This window comes from Ischnura elegans, chromosome 6 (genome assembly GCF_921293095.1).
Source record: "Ischnura elegans chromosome 6, ioIscEleg1.1, whole genome shotgun sequence".
Lineage (NCBI taxonomy): Eukaryota > Metazoa > Arthropoda > Insecta > Odonata > Coenagrionidae > Ischnura > Ischnura elegans.
In genome coordinates, this window is record NC_060251.1 from 48,940,661 (window position 1) to 48,963,896 (window position 23,236).

General features: G+C 37.8%; 1 protein-coding gene across 1 annotated transcript in view; it reads right to left on the reverse strand.

The window, feature by feature from the left end:
• Nucleotides 1-3,285: 3,285 nt before the first annotated feature.
• The window catches only part of LOC124160621 (nuclear migration protein nudC), a 184,100-nt gene continuing 164,149 nt past the window's right edge, over nt 3,286-23,236 (reverse strand). Inside the window, exons 5-7 of the mRNA XM_046536517.1 lie at nt 6,704-6,898; nt 3,835-4,037; nt 3,286-3,671 (exon numbers count right to left, since the gene is read on the reverse strand). Of these exons, the coding sequence (XP_046392473.1) occupies nt 3,620-3,671; nt 3,835-4,037; nt 6,704-6,898 (450 nt within the window). The 3' untranslated portion in view covers nt 3,286-3,619. The remainder of the gene's footprint in view (nt 3,672-3,834; nt 4,038-6,703; nt 6,899-23,236) is intronic.

Consider the following 23,236-nt stretch of genomic DNA (forward strand, 5'->3'; position numbering starts at 1 on the left):
AACTTTCTCACAATAGGTGGCACTGTATCAGCAGCCCTTTAAATTCGTCTGCTGTTAAGGGGGCGTGTTCGAATTCACAAGAATTTTCTTCCGAGAACATAAATTGGGAGGGCAGGTTTGGTAAAAATCCCTCATCGGAGTATAAACCTGATTATTATCTATTACTATAAATATTTTATACCTATAACATTTGGGCATTAAACAGAACATACCATTTTTTAGAATTCAATGTTTTTCGATGCCAACTGCATACTGACCATGCAAAACCAGACCGTAAGTAACAGAGTTCTTCAATTAGACAAGTTGATGAAGGAATGGAGAGAAAATAATCAGTGACGTAGAGTAAATCTATTTACATAGGCGTAGATCGCGAAAAGCAGTTCCTTCTCTAAACATTTTATGCTCCCTCCTTGTACTTGCTCCCTCAAAAAATTGTGACTAAAATGGAATCACGCATTTAACACTCTAGGATGATATGAGAGAACGTTATAAATTATTTTGCGGTAACTTAATTCTTGGAAAAGCCTTGAAATGCTACGATTAATAGCCGACTGCTGGAAATGATAAATTATTGGGGGAGATGTGTATATCCCCTTGCCACGTTAAATTCCACACTAAATATCTAGGTAATCTCTCCATATCTTGTTTAAAATAATACAATGCATGAAGTTTGCTTAATATAGCATTTTAAAAATTGAATTTTCGGATTTTCTTCGAGCTCTTCATTATTCTGGAATTTCACGTCATCTTACAGTTCCAAAATCTATTAGCTCCATAAGCAAATGAATATAAAAATTGAAAATGTTTGAAGGAATTTTCACTATTTTTCGATTAATTAAAAACAACCTCAATATTGATTCAAAAGGTGTCTCATGATTTCATCAAAAGAAGCACTCGCTTATTACAAGCATTGTGAGTAAAATAAACAATGCATCATCAGTATTGCTAACAGCAGTTGTGGTCACAAATGTCCATAAAGATGCAATAGGCTAGGTAAAAAGTTTTCAATAAATATGGACTACTTAAGGTATTCCAGTTTTTTTTACCTGCATTCATTTCTCAATAACCTAATACCCTCTTCATTTAATGCTAATGCAGTGACAGATAGTTTATCAATGTATTTATCCATAAAAAAATGTTTTACATGACCATAACCGTAGAGTAAGTATACTTACTCTATGCCATAAATTTCCAAAGGGAAATAGTAACAAATTTTCACCTGCAAGATGATTCAGAGTTAAAGTGAAAAGGCTCTTACATTAGGGACTAGTATGGTTCTGTCCTTACTAAGATGGCTAAAAAATATTGAGGAACTTAAAATTATAAGCAAAGATGATCGGTATACCAGAAGTGGTGCATCAAATAACAAAAATTATGTGGCAAGTAGGTACGTCATCCAGTGAAAATATGTTACTTAAGTCAAGAAATGAAAAAACTCTGACAAGAGAGACATCTAACCGCTGAATACATGAAGTCATTTCACATTTATTGGGTAGAATTGATGATTAGGGTGGGGGGCCACATTTGGCATTAATTCAAGTCCAGCAGGTGTGCAAGTATGATAAACATATTTAGGATACGTACATGTTGGAGATAGTATTTTGTCTCTAACTTCAATGTTTGGAGAAAAATAAATGTTCACTCCGCTGATCATAAGGTTTTCACCTAATATTACATCTGATAAATACCAGGAAACTAAACAGTTATGTATAAAATTTTATATTTTATAATTTTTCACCCCTCAATTTCCCTTAACCCTTTGTTTCTTCTGTATGGCTGCTGAGCTGATGGAGCTTCTTGTTTTTAGTAAAATAATTGAAAATAGTACTTACCTCAAAAATCATAGCATTAAACACTCTTCAAAGACTATCTATATTATGTTATTAAACCATCCGGGCAGTGGGGTCGTCTTAGGGTTCAAACCCCAAAAAATTTTTGAAATGTACAATGAACACACAAATGGACCCCCCTATTCTAGCAATTTCTAGCTACTAGGATAGATGACATGAAAAAATCCTTATGGAAGGGTGATGTATTTGCAAGCCTTCAAGATTGAAGCATTAAGACTGACACTAGCATCATCATCATGCCCTAAGAAGTCAGGTGGTATGGGAACTTCCATACATATATGTTCACGCAACTCACTGGAGTGAGGTTAAAATTGTCGGTGAGGTTAAAATGAGGTCGATTAACTGCTCAATTTCTGTGCCATCTCCTCCTAGCTGGAAATGCTCCTTCCAGTAGATTAACACATGCAGTGTATAACATGTTAAATGGAGATGCTGTTCTCCCATTGCATCATAGCTTTTTATACCTCAAAGTATCCAGAAACACTTTTAGGTGGGTCCCAACCAATTATGCAACCATATCATTCCACTTCTTTTTCCATTGGTAGCAGTCCGGTTCAGCCCCAATTTTAAACCCCCTTCAAGCTAAAAAGAACACCTTAGTTTGGGGGAAAGTTTGAGGTTCATGTTTTACATTGATTGTGTTAAGCAGAGGCATGGACCAGAGACATACTGACTCACTCAATAAAATCTTGGTAATTGTATGAACAATGAAGTTTAAGCTAAATCATCAACACCGCAACTCCATCATCATTGGTTACTCTACTCCTTAGAACCTAGAAAACCTAGCAGTTGGAGTGAGAATAAGTGCAGCACCTGGTCACTCAGTGTATCAAAGCTACTGTAAGTGACAATAATATTCCAAGTATTCAATTCAGCATTTGCTAGAATTCAAAGAAATATTTTACTCTAACCTCAAGGAATTCACCCAGGTTTCCTCATTTAGAAACATTTTCAGGTGCCATGTTACAAAAACTGGTTAGCATTCATTAATTCATCTTGTGTTCTGTACTGAGTGTACTATTTTGCATCTACATGATACCTTGTTAGCCATCTCTAGGTTGCTTGCCATGGGCAGTTTAACGACTAATATGGATGGATTTTCATTGTGATAAGCCTGATATCGTTAGTAATACTTCATAATGTTTTAGGCCAGTAAGGAATACTGAGTAGCTGATCTAAACAATATTGAAGTTACCAGGATTTTCTGACTTAGGATGGTAGAAAGTACTCTCGAAAGAATTAGCCCAAGTAGTTATATATAATTAATTAATCATCAAAGTATCACAATAGAACGTTAAATCTTTTTTTTAATGAGAATTGAGGTATTAAGAATACCACTTTTTGTTGAGATATTTACAAGTACTCCGAAAGAAAATATTTTTTTTTAGAATCTTACCAACAAGCCAGGTATGAACAGGTAGTGAGAACAACTGTAATTGAGTGATAAATTTTATTCATCAAAATAAAGCACTAATTTTATGCGTGACACTGATGACTCAGAAAATAGTCTTCACTCAGTCATCTCAATTCATGCAGGTGACTGAAGTTAATTTAGTTGCAGTTAGCACTACACGTTGAGTTGCAGGTGAATAGCACAGGTGACAACAACTTCAAACACAACTTCCTCCATATATATCCACACAGTTCATCTTCATGATGGAAACAATAGCATTTATTAAGTATAAAATACAGTAGTACACATTTTACAAGAAACATGAAAAACGTAAGAAATTACAAGTATTATCACCTAATTGTACATCATTACACCCTTAATTAAACTTGCATTTTGAAAAATCCATTTCTGGATGCTGCTGCATGAATCTGAAACAAAAAAGAGAAAATATGAAATTCAAACCTAAGAAAATTAAACAAAATGAATCCATACTGATTACTTCTGATTACAAAAAGCATTAAAAATTGGTAAGGAAATGTAAAAAATTAATAAAATATACATAAAAATGCATAACTATGGCAATATATTTACTTCTGTAATATATCTTGTTTCTTTTGATCATCAGAAGTGGGCAGACCAAGCTCTCTCTGGCGTTGATCGTACATCATCTTCTCCACAAGTCCTCGTGTCTCACCATCAAGATCTGATAATTTTGAAGGCTCAGGGTTTATTTTGCGTGTGCTTATCTCAGGATCAGACATGACTAACCTTGCCCACCACTCCATTTTGTTCACCTGGGAAACCAAAGAAACAGTAGTTGGTAACATTTACCATGCCATTATAATTAAAGTCTAGATCAGTTTAAATTATTTCCACGGATACCACCAAACACAGGGAAATAAAATGAAAATACTATCAAAATAAAAAGGACATAACAGAATATCTTTAATAACTTATAACAGCCAATTCATTCAACTTTTATGAGGCATACATTTAGAGTTTGCAGAGTAAGTTACTTCTAACGACCTCCTCATACCATTCACACTAGGTATAGCCTAGGAGAAGGTTTACCACCCACAGCTTTCCCAAAAATATTGTGTGATGTTTTAACCATGAGGTTATAACATTTTTTCGTTAACACTTAATAATTTACCATATAACTTGTTTGTAAATAAACACCAAATTTTCATTAACTCAGTCAATAAAATAGAAAACCCACTCATTGTATTCAGAGATGTTCATCATCCAAAATGGAAAGCTTATTTCTTTTAACTTACAACCACCTTAGCCAACTGCATAAAAAATATTTCTGGGCAGATACCTCTCCCAATCTATCAATAGCATAATAGTTAATATAAAATGCAGGCTAATCTTATATGATGGCACAGCATACTAGGCAAATCACCATAATGCTCCTTCAGTGATTTGATTGATATTTTAGGTCTTTATTTTATGTTATATTTTGGCACCCTTAAACTTTGCATTCCTCTAGGGCAATTCTTTCTCAGCAAAATTTTGTGTAAAGCCAAAACTCTCGTAGAAATTCAAAGGGGGAATTGAGCTCTATTTTCTCAAAGAAGCAATATGAAATAAAAAAACTCAATTGGCCTCATAAAAAAAATTTTAATACTTTGGCATAAATGACGGTGACTCTTATTAACAATTAATTTTCTAAAGCAATTTGAATTACCTAGCAAAAGAAGCCTATCAGACTATATATTTCAGTATTATAGACATTATTCCTCCACATCAGAGATACCTTTTTCTAAATTTCTGCCTTGAAATATTTAAATTTGGATAAAAACAATGACATTGTGATGTAGTTTTAGCTCAAATTGGCAATATTTTTCGAAATTAAGACATCAGTCAGGCTGACTATTGACAATAGAACATGATTACGTCAATGTAATGACCATTTCTCTCCGATTACATCACTTATTAGTGTGGCCGTTGAGAGATTTTTCTTATGTAGTAGGCAACCCTCAACACACGGCTGTGGGTCTTGTGTATTTCTGCAGTGAGCAAACAGATGGAGCCATTTTCTCCGGTCGATGGCGCACACGGCATGATAGCAAATTGCCAGGTAAATTTTCATGCCAAAGAGAAGGCAAAGTTACTTTATTATGAAGTACCTGACATTGATATCTAAAGAGACATAAAAAAAATCTTAAAATTGGCAAGCCGCCAAAGGCATGTTCAAGAAACCGTAAAAATCTCAGGCTTTTCTCAATTTACGCCGAATTTTCCTCGGTATTTCCTGAAAAATGAGCCCTCGTCGGATTAACTGCCGAACAATTATGAGACGATGTTAAGGGGTTGCCTTACGGCCAACAAAAAATTAATGACGTTGATGGTCAGGGCTTCTTAGTAAATCATCTATCCCACGAAAAACCGGTACATATTTGGCATTTTTATAAAAACATTCACTACGGCTGATGTCTCCTGACTAAGAATTATGGTCACTCTCACTGAAAAAAGTACATATGAAAATTTTGCTATTTTGCGTGAAACTATTGAGACATCGATGCAGGAAGTCTGCCCGCAATATTAAACAATTTGGAAAATAAATCGCCTATATTAACGATACAGCTAGACGACTATAACCACCAAGATCAAAGTGATACTGACATTGGCAAAGTCAATAGTTCCGAAGTTCCTAACCCAAAAATATAATTATAAATTTTATTTGTATAATACTATTTTGAACTCAACTGCGTGATGGTATCATAACGGCGTAATTACGAAGTCTGAATTTGGGAGGGGAACTCATACTTAGCCAGAGAGAGAGTGGTAGGGATTTAAAATGCTCGAGTTTGTAGATGGGGTATAGAGTTTAATATTTTAAGTGAAGGGCCCCGCACTGAAGGTTCGCCTCTAGCCCCGTACCTGCTAGGGCCGGCCCTGCTCTTAAGTACTAAATAAAGGATTACGGCCAGTGGCGGATCCAGGATAGGGGCCAGGGGCGGTTAATGGGGGCCTCGCTGCCAACATCCCAGTAGTTGAGGAGGTCCGGGAGGTTACGAAAATTTGAGAATTCCGAGACTTTTGACTACAATTTACGGTTATCTTATTCCTATTTTCCAAAGAATTATGTTTTTAAAACAAACACTTATGTACGTTTTTAGTAATTTAGATTTTCGGAGCTCTCCTCTTTAAACAACTTCGACAACTGAACAAAATTACCATTTTATCCAGTGTAAAATGGATACTCTAAGGGGAGGGGGGGCTACAGTCCCCCAAGCCCCTTTCTGGATCGGCCAATGGTTACGGCCATTGATTTTCCAACACGAACAGGTCGAGAAGTATGAGAAATCGACAAACGAAGAAATACGAGTCACTTTATCTTATATACTCGACCAAAATCGAGGATATAATAAAGTTAGTGAACGAGCACATTCATAGGCTGGTTAAAAATGAAATTCACTGAATAAATTAAATAAAATTAATTGTGAAGCCTCACTTTTTCCAGGGTAAGGAGCACCACTTTGCCATCTTCTAGCACCCAAGATGATTCTTCTACTTTGAGATCCGAAAATAATTGACCCTGAAGAAGTGGTTCAGCATTACGAATCCCACAACGGATTTGTCTCTTCTCAATAACAACAGACAAATCCCTAGGTTTCAACTTTAAAGTTGTGTTCAGAGGAACCCGCACCTGAAATTAAACAAAAACCAATAAGATAAAGGCATTTGAAATATATTTCGTGAAAAATGTGAATAGAATGCATTTCTAAAAGAATCTTGGATTCCCTTTAGGAAACATAACCATAGATACAGTTACATTGTGTGTTCCACAAATTTTTAATGGTCTGATCCAGGTTTAGATACTATACACAATGTCATTCTCAAAGGAATTGACGACATTCACACCTATGATAATGGCATACACAGTCTATTGTGTGGAAACCTGGGTCAGGCAATTAAAAAATTTGTGGAACATACCATATTAGTGTATCGGACATTATTTTTCCAGTTACACAGTTCCACCAAATATCGCCATCCACCAACAGGTTGGCTTGGATTCCCTATTTAAATTTGGTGAATTGACAACTGAAATGTGAAACTTTCTAATTTTAGAGTTTTTTTTGCTCTAAGAAATTTGAATTTTGAGCTGGAATACATCGATCTTCGTGCGTAGATAGAGTATTTCCTCAAGATTTGTATGCATGAATCATATTAATACTACATATAACACTCAACAATGAGTTTAGCAAAGATAAAACGGGACGGGACCATTATCTTATTCGGGAGTCGAAAACGGAAAAATCCACTCGTAGGTAAACAGGCTATTATTACTACAGTATTCTACCGATCAAGGTAGATTTCCATGGAGTACTTAAGAAGCATTTTGGGAGCCTCCCCTTACTTCAAGCACCTCCCTCTTCAATTCACAATACGGCTTACTCTCTTTCATTCTATCTAAAAATCCTATTCTCTTCCTTCCCCTCCCTCGTTTATCTAACATTCTACCCCCTAACACTGCTTTCAACAACCCCTCCCCGCTAAGTACACGCTCCATCCATACCTTCTGTCTCCTCCGTATCACATCTAAAAGCTGCCTCCCCTAACCCACCATCTCAAGCACTTCGTCGTTCCTCCTCCTCTCCGTCCACTTCACCTCCTCCATTCTCCGCCACACCTAAATCTCGAAAGCCTCTCGTCTTCTCTCGTCCTCCTAAGTGCCCACGTTTCCGCACCGTAAAGAGCTACACTCCAGATCAGACTCTTCACTAACCTTTTCTTTAAACTCTTACATAACGATACTATCATAAGCTCCTTCCTGTCCATGAATGCCTCTTTTGCTAATGCAATTCTCTTCCTGATATCTACTTTTACCTTGAGTCTCACATTCCTAGCTCGCGATGTTTTACAAAACCGCATGACCTTGGTCTTCTAGTGATTAAAACGAATTAACCACGAATGTGTAAGTGTAGCTATGAAAAGAATGATTGAAATAATTTCAATGTATTCTTTAATTCGCTACGCTAAATTATTTTATAATAATCCCATTAATTCATTCATACAGCCAAAATTAACGGAAAGAACTGGGCTGAATTAACCTACAACCCTCAGTGTTATTTAAAAGACAGGTGTAACGGAGGATGAAATCAAGAACTCCTATCGAAAGCTTTCCCTTCAAGTACCATACAGACAAGAAGACATGACTCCTGGGGCGAAGGAGAAGTTCAAGGACGTGGTAGGGGACTGTGAAGTATCGAGGGACAAGAAGAATAGGGATATTTATGATAAATTTGGTGAAGAAGGATTGAAAGGGCACGCCGGGCGGTTCTACCTCACTTGGACTAGGAATCGAACCATGGATACCCAGATAGGCGGCCGCGACAGTCTTTATCGAGTATGACTTCAATCACTATGTTGAATCACGTCTCACAGGTCAGTTTGGGAGGATTGAGAATTGATTACGAAGTAAATGGAGTCTTCGAGGTCCTCAAATAAGTACAAAAGAAAAAATAAAATAGAAACGAAAATCAATTCAAATTTGAAGGTAATATGTATTACTTCCTTAAGGTGGGAAGGTAAGATCTCATTATCCGAAGGAACTTCCCGAAGCATATAAGACCAACGTATCAGCCTAGAAAATACATAGAAACAATAGATTTTACTTTTACATTTCGTTAAAAACACAATTTTTATTAGCCATACAGGCAGGTCAGCGGCTAACAAATCAATCACGAAACTAAATCAATCGGAATAAACAGTAGAATACAATATAAATCTAATCTTTATATAAATCAAACGTTTAATAAGTTCCAATTTTTATAGTGGCAACGCACACACTTCTATAGTTCATTTCTGTGTCTCTGGAAATGGAAAAATGCGGTAAAAATCCCTGAACCAGCTCCGCTGAATGTTATACGTATTCCATAATTTATTTAAGTCCACCACGATCTTCGACCTTTCCGGCTATTTTTAGCTCATATGCGACGATTCACTTAAAATGCAGAATTCACTTGAAAATATCACCAAAACTGAAGAGTAGTAGATATAAAATAAAGAGAGAGGATATATAAGCCGCAGATTACCGTTTTTTACGCAGGAGATACATTTTTGATTTCACATATTTTCATATCTTAACAAAATGACCATAGATGCAGGCAGAAGTTTTCTTCTACCATGATTGAGGAATACATGAACAATCAATTCGTGAATTAATCCATTTCTGCCTCAAGTAATTCTGTAAATAATCTCCAATTTCGCTAGAAGGAAAGATCCAAAAGATTCTAGCCATCAGATGGGCATATAAGACGCTCTATTCGAATGGGCGACCAAATAGCTGCAGAACATAGATATGAAAACTTCCTCGATTTCATGCAATACTAATGATACTCATTATTTGATTACAAGATGGACTGCAAAGGTGTTTTTTAATGCACTCCCGGGTACAGGTTTTCTTTCCTTGCACGCAAAAAGAGGTCGTTATCCTTGACTTTTTAATGGTCGAAATTCCAAGTTTGGATAACGCAAAGGCAGGGCACGTCCCACGACCAATATATGCTTCTTCTCAGGGCGTCACCAGGGACAAAGGTTAAGTTCAGTACGAGGAAGTTGAGACGTCTGGAGCCGCAGGAGGAAATTGCGATACCCAACCCCATTGGTTGAGAGTGGGAATTGCTATACGTGGTGATGGAATTAAAAACGTTATTCCCCCCTTGAATATTCAAAACGTCGAATAAAAGCGTTTTTTCAAACGATTTCAACGTTCCGAGGTGATATCTCTATCAATACGCTATATGATGGTATGATACCGTAATATAGAAATAGAATTTTTGTCGGAAGAGGGCGGTGTACGAGTAAGAATGTTTCTCAACCTCCAAGGCCGTAGCTAAGAGGGGAGAGGTTAGAAGATACAAACCCGCCTTGAACATTTTCTTGATTAAAAGAATTATGCAGGTGTTAATGATCAGCCGATAACTACGCCAAATCAATCCTAGGAATGATGAGTGTTGAAGATGACAGTCATCATTGTACCAGCCCCCTAACAATGAATCCCCCTCCAAACGAGAGAAAAATTTCTCGCAGTCTTGCCAACCTTTTATCCGCAGTAAGATGTCTCCAAGGATCTCACTGGGAAGAACGCATGGCTCCAGATCGGAGGGTCCTCGATTTAAGTCTTGTATGAAGCCTACGGAAACCCCCAATCGAAAATTCTCAAGGCCCAGGGAAAGGAACTGCCCCCCATACCCTAAATATGTGGTGTCACACAGCTGTGGCTAAGTGTGGGGTGAGCTCTACCCTCACCTATCCAAACATACCTTCGGGTTGAATCACGGAGTGTGAAAACCAACCACACAAACGTCAGCAAGACGAGTCGCATTTTGATATATAATCACGATATCTCCCGACATACAAGTCCCGACGAATGTCTGGAACAGCTACGCAGCGAGCCCCCGTTCAGACTTGCAAGTCCCCCGGGCGTAATCGTCGCTCATTGTCTGAAAAGGGGCTGGACGAATCGATTGTGTGTGCTTTTCCTGCCCCACTTGCATGGAACGGCCAAAAGGACCTCCTTGTGTTACGTCTCCGTTTATCTTGGAACGCACGGAGGTTTCACCGAGAAACGAATATACAGTGAAACTCGCTTATAACGAACTGTTAGAGACGAGATTTCGTTATACCCACAATAAAGGATTTTCCCCTATACATCACAGGATTGCCGATAAATATTCCGCAAATCGTCTTTATTTAAGCAAAAGATCCGTAACAATTAACCATCGTCCCATCGTTTCCACCAACCGGCTGTTAAGGGATGAATTTTAATAATAACAGTAGAACTATGAGGTGATGGCCACACGTGAGAACAGCCGATGATAAGGCAAGGGACGGACGAATAGGAGATGGCCGTAATTTCTTTATAAAAGAGGAAATTATTCCTCAAGGGACAAAGAATAGTTCCTAATAGCAGGCATTTCGTATCATCCAAAGTCGTTATAAGTGGGGATATTAACGTTGGCGACCATAGGAAAGTCCACGGGACCGGACAGTGCTGCACTGAAAAAGTATTTTAATGAAAAATGGCGCATGATCAGCGTAAAATTTAGATTGAAGCTAGAGTTTAAAATTTATTTTGGACAAAAAAACTGATATAATATACGTAACTTGAGAAACACGACAAAAATGAAACATAGGTTCCTTACCCAACTAATTTCTCAGTTAATTACGTTGAACTTGAACCATTTCGCACGTTTTCATTTCATATAACGAGAGGTTTTGCTGCATTGCAACATAAATAATAATACTAATTGACGGGGCATATTCATATAGTAAGGGCCGTTTGGTCACAGGAAAAAAATATAATCATATGATACATTTTATCGGCACTTTTAGTCAGCAAGAAACCTACTTCACCCCTCTACATAATCGCCGATCACTTCTAAGCATTTTTCGTATCGCTGCACCAGCTTCTTTAACATCTCTGCATAGAAGCTCGCCGCCTGAGAAATGAACCAATTGACTACTCCGTTGAGATCCTCTTCGGTTTCGAAATGTTGTCCACTGAGCCACTGTTACAAGTGCAATAAGAAGAAGAAGAAGTAATCGCTAGGTGCAAGGTAAGGACTGTACGGTGGTGGCCAAAGAGTTCCAAAAGAAAATCTTGAATTTTTATATTGGTTTTGACAGCAGTGCGAGCCTGTGGCGTAGTCCAATTGGTTCAACTCACAGGTAACAAGCCTCTATGCAGAGTGGTTAAAGAAGCTGGTGCAGCGGTACAAAAAGTGCTTAGAAGTGAACGGTGATTGGGTATAGAAATTAAGTAGATTTGTAGCCAACTAAAAGTGCCAATAAAATGTGTTTCATATCAATTGTTTTCCCTGCGACCAATCGGACCTTACTTTATGAATTTGCCTCGTAAAAAATCCGTAGGGGATAAGGGATTTTCAATTGATAAGCAACACTGGACTTGAAGATGCCGCAAATGAGCGAAAATAGTTGTGGAATTCAATAAAAATTTGCCGAAAGGTGCAAATGTGGCTTAATAAATATAAGACACGACTACTTTCCACGAAGTTAAGTCGAATTAGGTAAAATGTCTTTTATTGAAAATCAAATTTACTCTGTAAGTCAAATACATTAGTTCAATGTAAAATACACAAAATTCAATCAAAACTGCTAGAAAGCGTTTTGATGGAAAAATATACTCTGCACGCAATACAGACTACATGCTATTTTTAATATCAACAGGTGTCAGCCCTTGTAACCTATACCTTTCTAATAGCCTTTGCGAGAAGATGGAATTGATTACATGTTTTTGGTCGTATAATTAGCCGCCGAGACATCCTCAATTAAATTACACCCTAAGTCACGTATTTGGAAAACACGAGACCAATAAAACTTACAAGGACACTTTCACTGGTAACGACCAGTTTCAAGGTTAATCTGCATAGATGGGACAATTTCTCTCACCAATGAATGTACTCACACACACATCAAAGGAAAAACGATGAAGAAGTTAAAACAGGAATGGTGCTTTAGGAGAGGCACGCTAAAAAAAGGCGAGTTGCCACGTGTGACAGTAAAGTTGAGGGGGAGGGAAAAAACTAAGCTTCAAGGCTTGGATTCATCGTATCGTGGGTATCGCTACAGTGTAAAAAGAAAAATGAAAGGCTTCGCAACGACTTCCAACCAAAAATAAATTCCGCGAGACAACCTGTTACCAAGAGGAAAACCCTGGGATGCCCAATTCATATCTACAAATGATAACGCGAAATAAACCCCACATCCAGGGGAACCAAACTAAGGGTATGGATCGAAAAAGGGCTAACGTCGCAAATCGTTTCCCTACGAGTGCCTCTCATCATTTTTTGCAGCTACTGGGAGGAACGCAAAATATTTTTGCTCAGGGTTAAACCTATCCATTTGAGCATGATAAAAAATGCGCTTTCATGAAAATCTTCGAGAATACTAAGTTTTTTCAAGCGTTTTTCATCCATCTTGACAGGTAAAAGTTTAATTGTTAATTTATTCTCACCGTAGTGACCTTACTAGTTCAAAATGATAAATTTCATTAAGATCCACGGTGCAAGAATCAACATTTTTATTTTCCCCTGGCCCTAGTCGATTATAAACTCATAAGACAATGAAAACGCATTGAATAGAAGAAAGAAACTCCAATATAAATTTGAACCGGGGTATATATATTTTATGTGCATTTCAGTCACAACAAAATTTTGCTTGGGACCCCTAGGGAAACACAAAGCGGCATAAGCTCTTTTCCAATCCGCCACGATGCCAATTGCCATTTTGTAGAGAGCTGAAACTGAAACTTTCGAGGGTAAATGAAAATATATTTTAGGGGGCAAAAAGCTATAAGTTACACAACTACTTAAAAAATATCGGATGGTTCTAATATGATAATAATTTTAATGCTTTCAAACATGTACAATTTGCAATAAGTAAATAACCTTTCAAAAAATTTGTAACAATGTAATAAGAAAATAACCTGACAAATCGAAATTACTAACACATTTGGAACTGCTTCGCAAACGATGTCAAAAGAAAATGGTAACTCAGGGATGCTTTTCGCAGAAAGAGGTTACCGAGGAGTTAAGGTAAGAGAATTAGGAGAATGTGCGATAGGGGGGATGCACCCCCGCAAAAACTATATTTTACCTCCACTAGAATGCTATTTATGCTTTCCTTATCTCTCCCCAAAATTTCCCCAAAAGTTTCCAAAAAATAAAAAATCTCTTTCTGTCCCATTATTTTTAACTGACAACAGCTACCCTCTGTTTCAAGGTATCATAGAAGATACGAAAGTTATTACATTGGTTGAGATTCATAGAGATCGAAATTTCGATTGATTTTGTATTTTTCCCCGCGAAAAATTATCGCCAGGTATTCAAAGGCAACTCACACGCGTGCTGAAAATAAATTAATCACCGCCGATCTTTATTTTTTTGTTGCACAGTGGCTCTACAACTGCGAGCACTTAATTTTGTAGAAGACTTGAGAAAGTCAAGACATAACGTTTGATCACCAATGACTAGATAACAATAAATGAACTTGGAACACAGCTTGTTCTTCTGGATATTTGCTCCTCCATCTTCCAAAAGCAAATGAAGGTATAGCATGAAGCAATCGCAAAGAGGCACGTTGGGTCGATAAAATTTGCTATACTTCGTATTATTGACTTTTATTCTCTCACGTTTCGCACACGCGTTGGACAATTTTGTTGTAGTCATCGTATAGTCTTTTTTATCCGAACAATGAAAGGATATCAAGGAATACGTCTTGGTAACAAGAATACTTTTAACTTCGATGAGCCATCTTTCAATAAGAAAAAGAGAACATCTCAACTTTGATTTACTGCAGGACGTGATAATCACTCAAGCCTGTGTGAAATGACAATAAATATAGCGAAAAACCCACCTTGAAAAACCAGTTACACCCACACTACTTCCATACCACGTTCACGAGAATTACATTTTCATAAAATAAAGAAAATACTTGGGTAATCACGACGCTTTAATCACTCCCAATCATTCATTCAAAAAGAACTCAACTGCCGACAAATGGAGAAGATATACACTCCATGACGGAGAATGCCCCTTTCTCCAATTATTCGCCTGAGGGCGCTTTTGAGTCTCATGGATCAGTAACGTGACAAGTCAACTTCGGGTCTACAGGCTAGCACGTGCTCTTCAGTCCATTTATAAATCTTCTGGCTGCACTTCAAAGAATTGACTCAACAGATCAATAAAGAATCTCAAGGTAAAAAGTCACTAAAGACACCTGCGAGCCGCCCTCACTTTTCAATGAACACGACGACTGGAAGGGATAAGAGTTAATTACGAGGACGATTAGCAGTCAATAAGGATTGCTTTCCATCACGTATCGGACAGACTCGTCCACAAGTAATAAATGCAATTTATTTCTCGAGATGGACTGACACTGAAGAAAGGCATCTAATGCTTCGAATATTACCATTTCACCACAAAACCTCCTCTCGACACCCGATTATCTTGCGTGGAGCGCTCATAATGCAGCACGGACGAAACAAAATCTGAATTCAACTTGGTATTCTACGCGCATTAATAACCAAGGCCCAATTGATCTAGGGCAAAATTCATCAGAAATTCTTCCATGAAATTGTTTTCATACAATTTTTTCCACACAAATTATTTATTTCAAACTAAAAGCAAAAAGGTACGAGTGAACCCATAAACGATGTCAACCACCTATTTTTGATGCGTTAAAATATTCCTGAATCCATATAAAGCTATCCTAATCCCTAAATCACATCCAACAATATTCTTAAGTATGAAACCAAGATAAAATCGAACAGTTCTCCAGATTGACACAGAAAATGGAAACTTATTCAAACGAGAATGTAACCTACGGAGTAGCTTCCCATTCTCACGAAAGTCCGCTTTCAGAATGGAAAAAAAACTTTTTCACTTGCGAGAAAACAAGTACATAACAACAATCATATATCTCAGAGAGTTTTTCCGTGCAATATGACATCACTTTGCGGGCGACAGGTCCTCACAGCAGCTTATCACCGCTAAACCAATTAGTCCGCCGGAAGTAGAATTGGGAGCAGAGGAAACCTCGAGCTTCCGAAGAAAAGACTACAAGAGACATACTTATAACTTATACCGAAGTTTGCATGGGAGTACTAGATTTTATTTAACAATGAATAGCTTTTCAAGACATATACATGTACAGATGCACAGTCACTTTCATAAGTTTAAGGACAAAGTTCGAGGCATCACTTCCGCTTCTCTAGGAAATTAAGTTTCCCTTACTTCTTTTACCGTCCTTCATTGAGACAGAAACGCTCAAAATGATATAAAACTTGAAAAAAATATTTTTTTTTCAAAAATATATATTACACAATTTAAATTTCGGTTGGTCCACAGACTCTAATAGAGAAAAGATGGGTGCTGTAAACACTATTCAATTTACGCCACCAGAGGTGAAAGTCATGCATCTACATCGATAATAAAACAATTATGGGACTGAAATTAGAAAATTAGACATTTAAGCGCGGAAAAACTTTATTTTCCTTTATGTGTAAAAAAAAAAAAGTACGCCTGACGCGAGAAAAACTGATCTATCAACTCTCGAAAGAATGAGCATTATGCCACTTTTGATTATGATAAAAACATAGGTTGAATCATCTTCAAAACACCACAGTCGTGGCCATTCCCCAAGATCATTGGTAACCGCATGGAAAGTCTTGCCTATAATTTCTCTCCGAATAGAACTATCTATTTCCTAATATCACATCCATTATTTAGGCGTAGTTCTCTCCTCTCAATAATGTAATTTCCCAACTATTCGTCCCAAAAGTTTCCAATCTCACACCCCAAACCAAGTCAATGACACACAATCCAATCTTTAACCAGTTTCACAGCCTTCTAGTTTCTTCCGTTAGCTCTTTTCTTATCCTACTTCACGTAGCATATGTTTTGTTCCCTTCTCCTCCTAACGCACACCGTTCACACCTTTTTTAGGAAACAAGCGCGAACTAACTAGCGGAGAACGTTGACAAAGGTCCCCGCTGCACAGTGGGCGGAAATAGGAAAAAGCCGGACAAAATTGCAAAACGACTTTTTTTAAGCTAGAAATTTGACATTCCGCTGGTTAACTAAAAAATGATTGAACTTTATGGAAATGTACTTCATTTGACTTGATTTCTACCCGTTACCGAGACACAGAGGTTCAAACTTGAGCAAATTTACAGAAAAATGTGCGTCTTCAATTTACTCTGAAAATCGTCCAAATGAAGTAGATGGTGAAGTTAAAGGTGGATTCTTACGGAATAAAAAACTATATAATCTGTTATCATGGTACTTTTCTTTTAATTTCCGTAATTTTAACGAATATCTTCGATAAATTCTTACCATGCAGTAACAAATTGGCGGACACTGTTATTCTACAAAATGTTACATTTAGTGAGAGTTTCAAATGGGTTTAGGCGAAGTCACGCAAAGTAACTTAGATCAGAGCATTATTAAAAGATTTATCGAGGTGCAGTTAACTTTAAATTAAGTTTGCGACGCCGGATATTAGATTGATTTTTCGATCGTGCGGCAGGGTTCGTCTCCGCGCGTCGGGAGCTGGATTAGCCGTGACGCGGTAATGTTATTGGAACTGTATGGATTTTAACGCTCAGCATTCACCGTTTTTAAGCAATACTTCAAGACATCGATCTTCAAAGGGTCTAAAGTGAAGAAAACCGAAGATTTTTAGCCGAGGCAAGTGAACGTTTCACTGGAGTTAATTTAGTTTTCTTTGGATACGATCGGGAACCATTTTTTTATTAAAGGTGTTCAAACCTCCAAAAAGTGATTTACTTTCCTGAAACTCATATAAAAAGACCTCTTACAAAGACACCACATGAGATCTGTATATCTTCTTCACTTTGCGATCCCTAACCTCCAGCAAAAATTTCTTGCTGAATTCATGATACTATTAGAATGAAAAACTAGGACAACCTAGGTCATAAAACCACATTTTTCGCGTTTGAATCCTGGGGAACTTAATACGGCGAAGGGAGCCTGGTAAAGGATGCCCTAGTAGCTTAAGCTCGCTAAAGAGCTTGGAATTGAATACTAAATTCGGTTGACCATAGCTCGAGACCAGGCCGCAGCAAATTAATTATCCTTAGCGGAATTTTTGCCTTTCATATGGTAAATCACAAACTTTTCCTCGATATTTTCCTGACAAACATAATTCAGTTTCAGAATATTTCATCCATTCTAATTCAGAATACAGGAAACAGTTGACGAGGGGAAAATTGTGTAAGGGCGTACTGTGGCGGATTCTAATTGCTCGAGTCGTGAATTACATTAATCATGGCTTCTATCAAAGACCCTATTTTTCATCCAAATTACACTCATTACAAGTAACGGAAAATTAGTAGTTTTCAAACATTAACTCTTAATGCTTTAAAAATGACAACTTCACGATTGCCGGTTTGAAGATATCCTGGGCTAATTAAGCAGCGCTTCGCGGAGAGATTGGGAAATGTGGACAGTAGCACTGATAGCCGGTGGAAAGCGTAGGGCTATTGTTTCAAGAATGAATTAAATATCTACCCATGAGCGTACCCAGCGAGGGGCAGCAGGGGGCGGCTGCGCCCCTAGAAGCAAAAGTAAATTTAGTTCAAAACGAACGTATTTTTTTATGCCAAGAAAAGTGATGTTAATATAAAACATGTAATGCAATCAAAAACATTTTTTTCGAGCGAATAATTTTAAAAAATAATAAAGCGCTGTTATAATTTTTTTATTTTTGTTTCCTCCACCTTTTCTGTGTTAAAATTTGAACGACCACGGCTTACCTCCCTCTACTTTTGATCCTGGGTACTCCCTTGTATTTACCCTAAATAAATGTCCCCAGAGTTGACAAAAATTAATATTGCCGAGTCAAGTTTAATGACCGTGGACAAAATGACATTAAATGCGTTTGATTCGTCAGTCAAAACTACCATCCCAAAACCAGCGACGGCAAGAAAATATGATCGTATTTAGAAAGCATATTTTCTTGGAAAAGCAAAGTTGCACGTCGCGACAAATACGTTGCAATGGCTTCATACATCTGAAAGAAAAAAAGATGTATACATGATGGAATTCGTCAAAAAATTTTGATGCAAGAAAATTTCTCGCTAATTTTAAAGGTACGTTTTTTTTAGTGTGAAAACAGCTTAAACTACGAATTTTGGAGGCTCACTAATGTAGTAAATAGGATGCAGCGGAAGATGAGGACACCAGAAAAAAGTGTCGAATAACTTACGAAAAATTCTTGTCACAAATTTTATACGAGATTATAATTTCTTTGCTGTTTCTCTGATAGAGTTGGAATTGGTGTCAACGAGCGGTCGCGTCCCGAAAATTGCCACGTTTAAGAAAATATTATAAATGGGAGGATACTTTCATAACCTCGCGGAAGATGGGAGATAATATTTTGATAAATGCATGTTACCGAACTGTTTGGAGTCATTGCAAAACCATGCCAGATTACATAACCACGCTCAGAAAATTCTTCCATCGCTACAAGAACATTTCAATTGAGGAATAAATTATAATAACTTCCCGATAGAGTATTCTTCTTTTAAAAATGAGGGACACAAGCCTAATAAAAAAAAACGTTAGTTTCTGTGCTGAAAAAAAAACATTTTTTGCCAGGATCCCGATAAAACCAAATGATTTATTCTTAGCGAATTCCAAATGTAGGTGTTTACAACCTCACAGCCATATTGACTGAAGGTTACTTTATTCATGCAGTACTTTGCCAGCTCTAAGACATAATTTTTACGTTCAATGGTGTCCGGCTCCGGTTTGTCATTTGAGAACATAATTTTTATCTTAGGAACCAGGTCTTTTCTGATCATCGACTTCGAAGGATTCCGCCTAAAATCAACTATATAAGTTTTCCGAGGATACCTCTCGGATTTCCGCAGACACTTTTTCAAGCAAGCGAGTGCCTATTGTTTTAGGAATTTTGATGCAGCTTTTTTCATAGTATCAACTTTAAATCCTGGTACCAGTTCTTTCCTATATCACCAAACCACCTAAATTACACTCTCAGTGATTCAGCCGGAAAGTTGGTTTCTAGCCAACATATTCAGACAGCGACCCCCGACTACGAGGATTTTTGTGCGTGGGTATCGGAAGTTTCCACCCTCACTTTGAACCCGAGACGCTGCGATCAACCACACAGCAAGGGATATAAGAGGAATACTCCATTTTGATCACAAATAATCTTATTTTATCCAAGAGACATTGCGAAATACTTAAAGAATATTCTTTAACGACGTTGACTACTCAAATACCAATAATGTGCATGGTAAGTTGGGAATCTCATTAAACAGAGTCAGTATGTTATGATCAATACAAATGTTAACATAAAGTCAAGGCGGTTTTATTATGTATGCCATCTAAATATTCCTAATCCCAAACATATCCCATTCAGCTGACAGGAATAGTTACGGGTTCTTTGTACGACCCCAGAATAATCTCAATGTTCTCAGAATATCTTTCTGATACTCCTAGGATATCCTTTAGGACGGACGTCATGTGTCTCCCAGGAATATCCATGACATATCCCCAGACAATTGAGAATATTCTTTTGATATTCCTCTAGCCCTTCGAGAAAATCCTCAGCATAAGATATTCCTCAGCTGCGTGGGTAGTAACAAAGTGCTTAACAAACAACTGGTCCCCCAAGCTCCAGCCACCCTCGGTTTCGAGACTACACATGGGGTACCAATTTTCAATCCCAATTCCAACACCGCCCTGTCACCTCTTTTTCCTCATAGCGAACTTACAAGCCAGGAGCTTCCTCAAATCGCGGACATCGAGTTTCTTTTTTCACTGACAGAAAAGGATGAGTTCCACGGGATCCGACAAAAACACGCGACCAGAAGTATCAGCGGCGATCCGCAGAGGCGCCAGCCAGGCGGGCGGAGAATTACAACGCGCGTGCGACTGGCCCTTTGCAACATGTTCCTCATAGCCAGGCGTAGTTCGGAAAATTAGCCAAAATATGACAATATTTGAATTAATATCAGTAAAAAATTGTCGAAATCAAAATTTACCGATTTATTTAAGGTAAAAAAAGTCACGAGAACGCTTGAAAGTTTACGTGGTTAGAGATATTGTACAAACGATTTGGCGCGAGATTGTATACTTATCTGAAGAAATTATAAGTTTCCATTTTGAGTTGCATCATTTATACAATTCGTCGCTTTCCAGGATGTGATTTGTGGTATGCAGAGCTTCACAGAAAAATTATCACGATTGAAAGTTCTGCGTAACACAGCCTTATATCACCTGCTTAGCTACTTGTGAAAAGTTATTCACGAAGTCAGACGATTGGAATAAAAAGCTCGTTTCTACGTATAAATATTCTATCGCACAAATGGAACACGCGTAAGTAATACAGAACAAAGAAACCATTTCATTCTCCCCCAGTATGTTGTATGCCCTACATGTGTGTTATAAGTTGTGAGCCCTATGCCAGCGGGGTCGAAATTCACCAAAAATAAACAAATAAAAATGCCTTAGCAAATTCTGATTGGTTATTTAACAAATTCAACGATAAAAATTTTACATCTCTAGAAATGAAATATTAAATAAAATGGTAAGTAAAATTTTCAACGATCGATTTTTATCATTATTTCCAAGTATGGGCTCGGCCGAGCATAGGAAGCTACCGGTTCTATTATGCAACCGCCGGCTGCCTCACACCATTATTATCCCACCGATTAAAGGAAGATGGGGACAAAAAATATCTATACGCTCTGTATCGCCCACGGATTCCTATTTCTTAACACCTTGTTATTTTTCACCGCGACATCCTTCTTACTTCCTCCATTCCAATGATTAAAAAAAATAGATGAAGTTACCACCCGATTGATATATGTATGCGTAAGGCAACTGGCTAAACGTAAGCATGATTATTCATTTACACCCACAGCCGATCAATTCGAGTAGGTGCTAACTCCACATGAGAACCGAAAAGTACTATTAATTCATTACAGCAACCTTCCAATCTATGATTAGATCCAATTCTTCGGCTTAACAAAATATTTTTATCTCATCATTTATACACAAACATTATTCCATTAGTCTCACATGCCTCTATCAAGCAGCATTCATTTGACTCGGATTATATGCACCATAAATACACTGTCTCCTTTATATATCTTCCATGACTTTTCGACAGGCGATTTTGACCTTTCAAAAAGACGCGAATACAAAAATCTAAGAAAATAAATGCGTGATAACGTTGCAGACATTATGCCAAGAAACCAATAACCAAAAAGACCGGACCAAAACCACTAAGAGGACCTGTAACCAAAGAATTAGTTGAAGCATCACTTCACTCTACTGATTTTTAAAATCACGAATTAATCGCATTTTATCCGTGATGTAGATTCCAAGAAAAAATACTAGTCACAAACACTACCATTAAGCAACGAAAACGAATTACGAGAACCAGAAACCTAAGAACCGGTTTGAGGAGTCAGTTCACGCCATTGGTTCTATTTAACAATTACATGTATTTCACATGACAGTTATTCTTAGGAAGAATTTATTTTCCAATTGTATGCCTGTCCCATTTAGGCGTTGCACATTGTGCAGCTAACTAAGAGGAGATCAAGCCAGGCGGGCGCCCACAGATTCCTATTATCCCATCGGCCATCGAAGGGGGTTGGCCAAATTGGACCGTCCAAGTTGCTCACCTTTCCTCCGTGGTATAGATTTAAGTACAAACCTAATCAACAACGTGGCGAAAAAAATACCATCAGGGAATGTAGGGAGCGATTACCCGATGACGCAGCGTCTAAATTCGCCAAGGTTGCAGGCCACTGATGGAGAGGAGGGATGGCCGCTAAGGTAGCTTCTTCAAAAGTGAGAGGGTATGCCAAGGAGTGACTTGATATGGCCTCTTGCTCCGAGCACGAAAGGATTTCTTTATTATTAAAGCTATTTTTTTTAAAAGATGGGCGTCCATAACTTCGTCTGCTTTCTGGCTGCCAGGTAAACCGATTCACTCGGTGATTTGATGTCGATTAGGCTGCAGCATCCTAACCTCTCTGGTTCGCGAAACTCGACGGGGGATTTGACAGGTTTTTATCTGGCCACCTTCTTTAAGTCAAGGTTTTCTCAGGAATTCTTCCCTTCCCACGACCTTGAACGAGCTTTGGTGATAAATCAACAGCACTCATCTCAGCAAGGAGCTGAAACTAAAATACCCGCTCATTACGATTCCAAGCCGTGGATAATCGATAATTAGAAAAGAAAAGGGGAAAGATCGCTGAAATTGTAGCCATATGCGCTCAATAAAGAGCGAATTTTGTTCCTTCCAGGCATTCGAAAACCTGGTCACGTAACAACACGACTAAACTTCGTGATAGTGATATCAAGATATGGTTGAAAACAGTAGCGGATCCAAGATAGGGACTGGGTGGGCTAGGTGAGTGAGTCTGGGGGGTAACCTCCAAGTAGCAGTGGGGGTC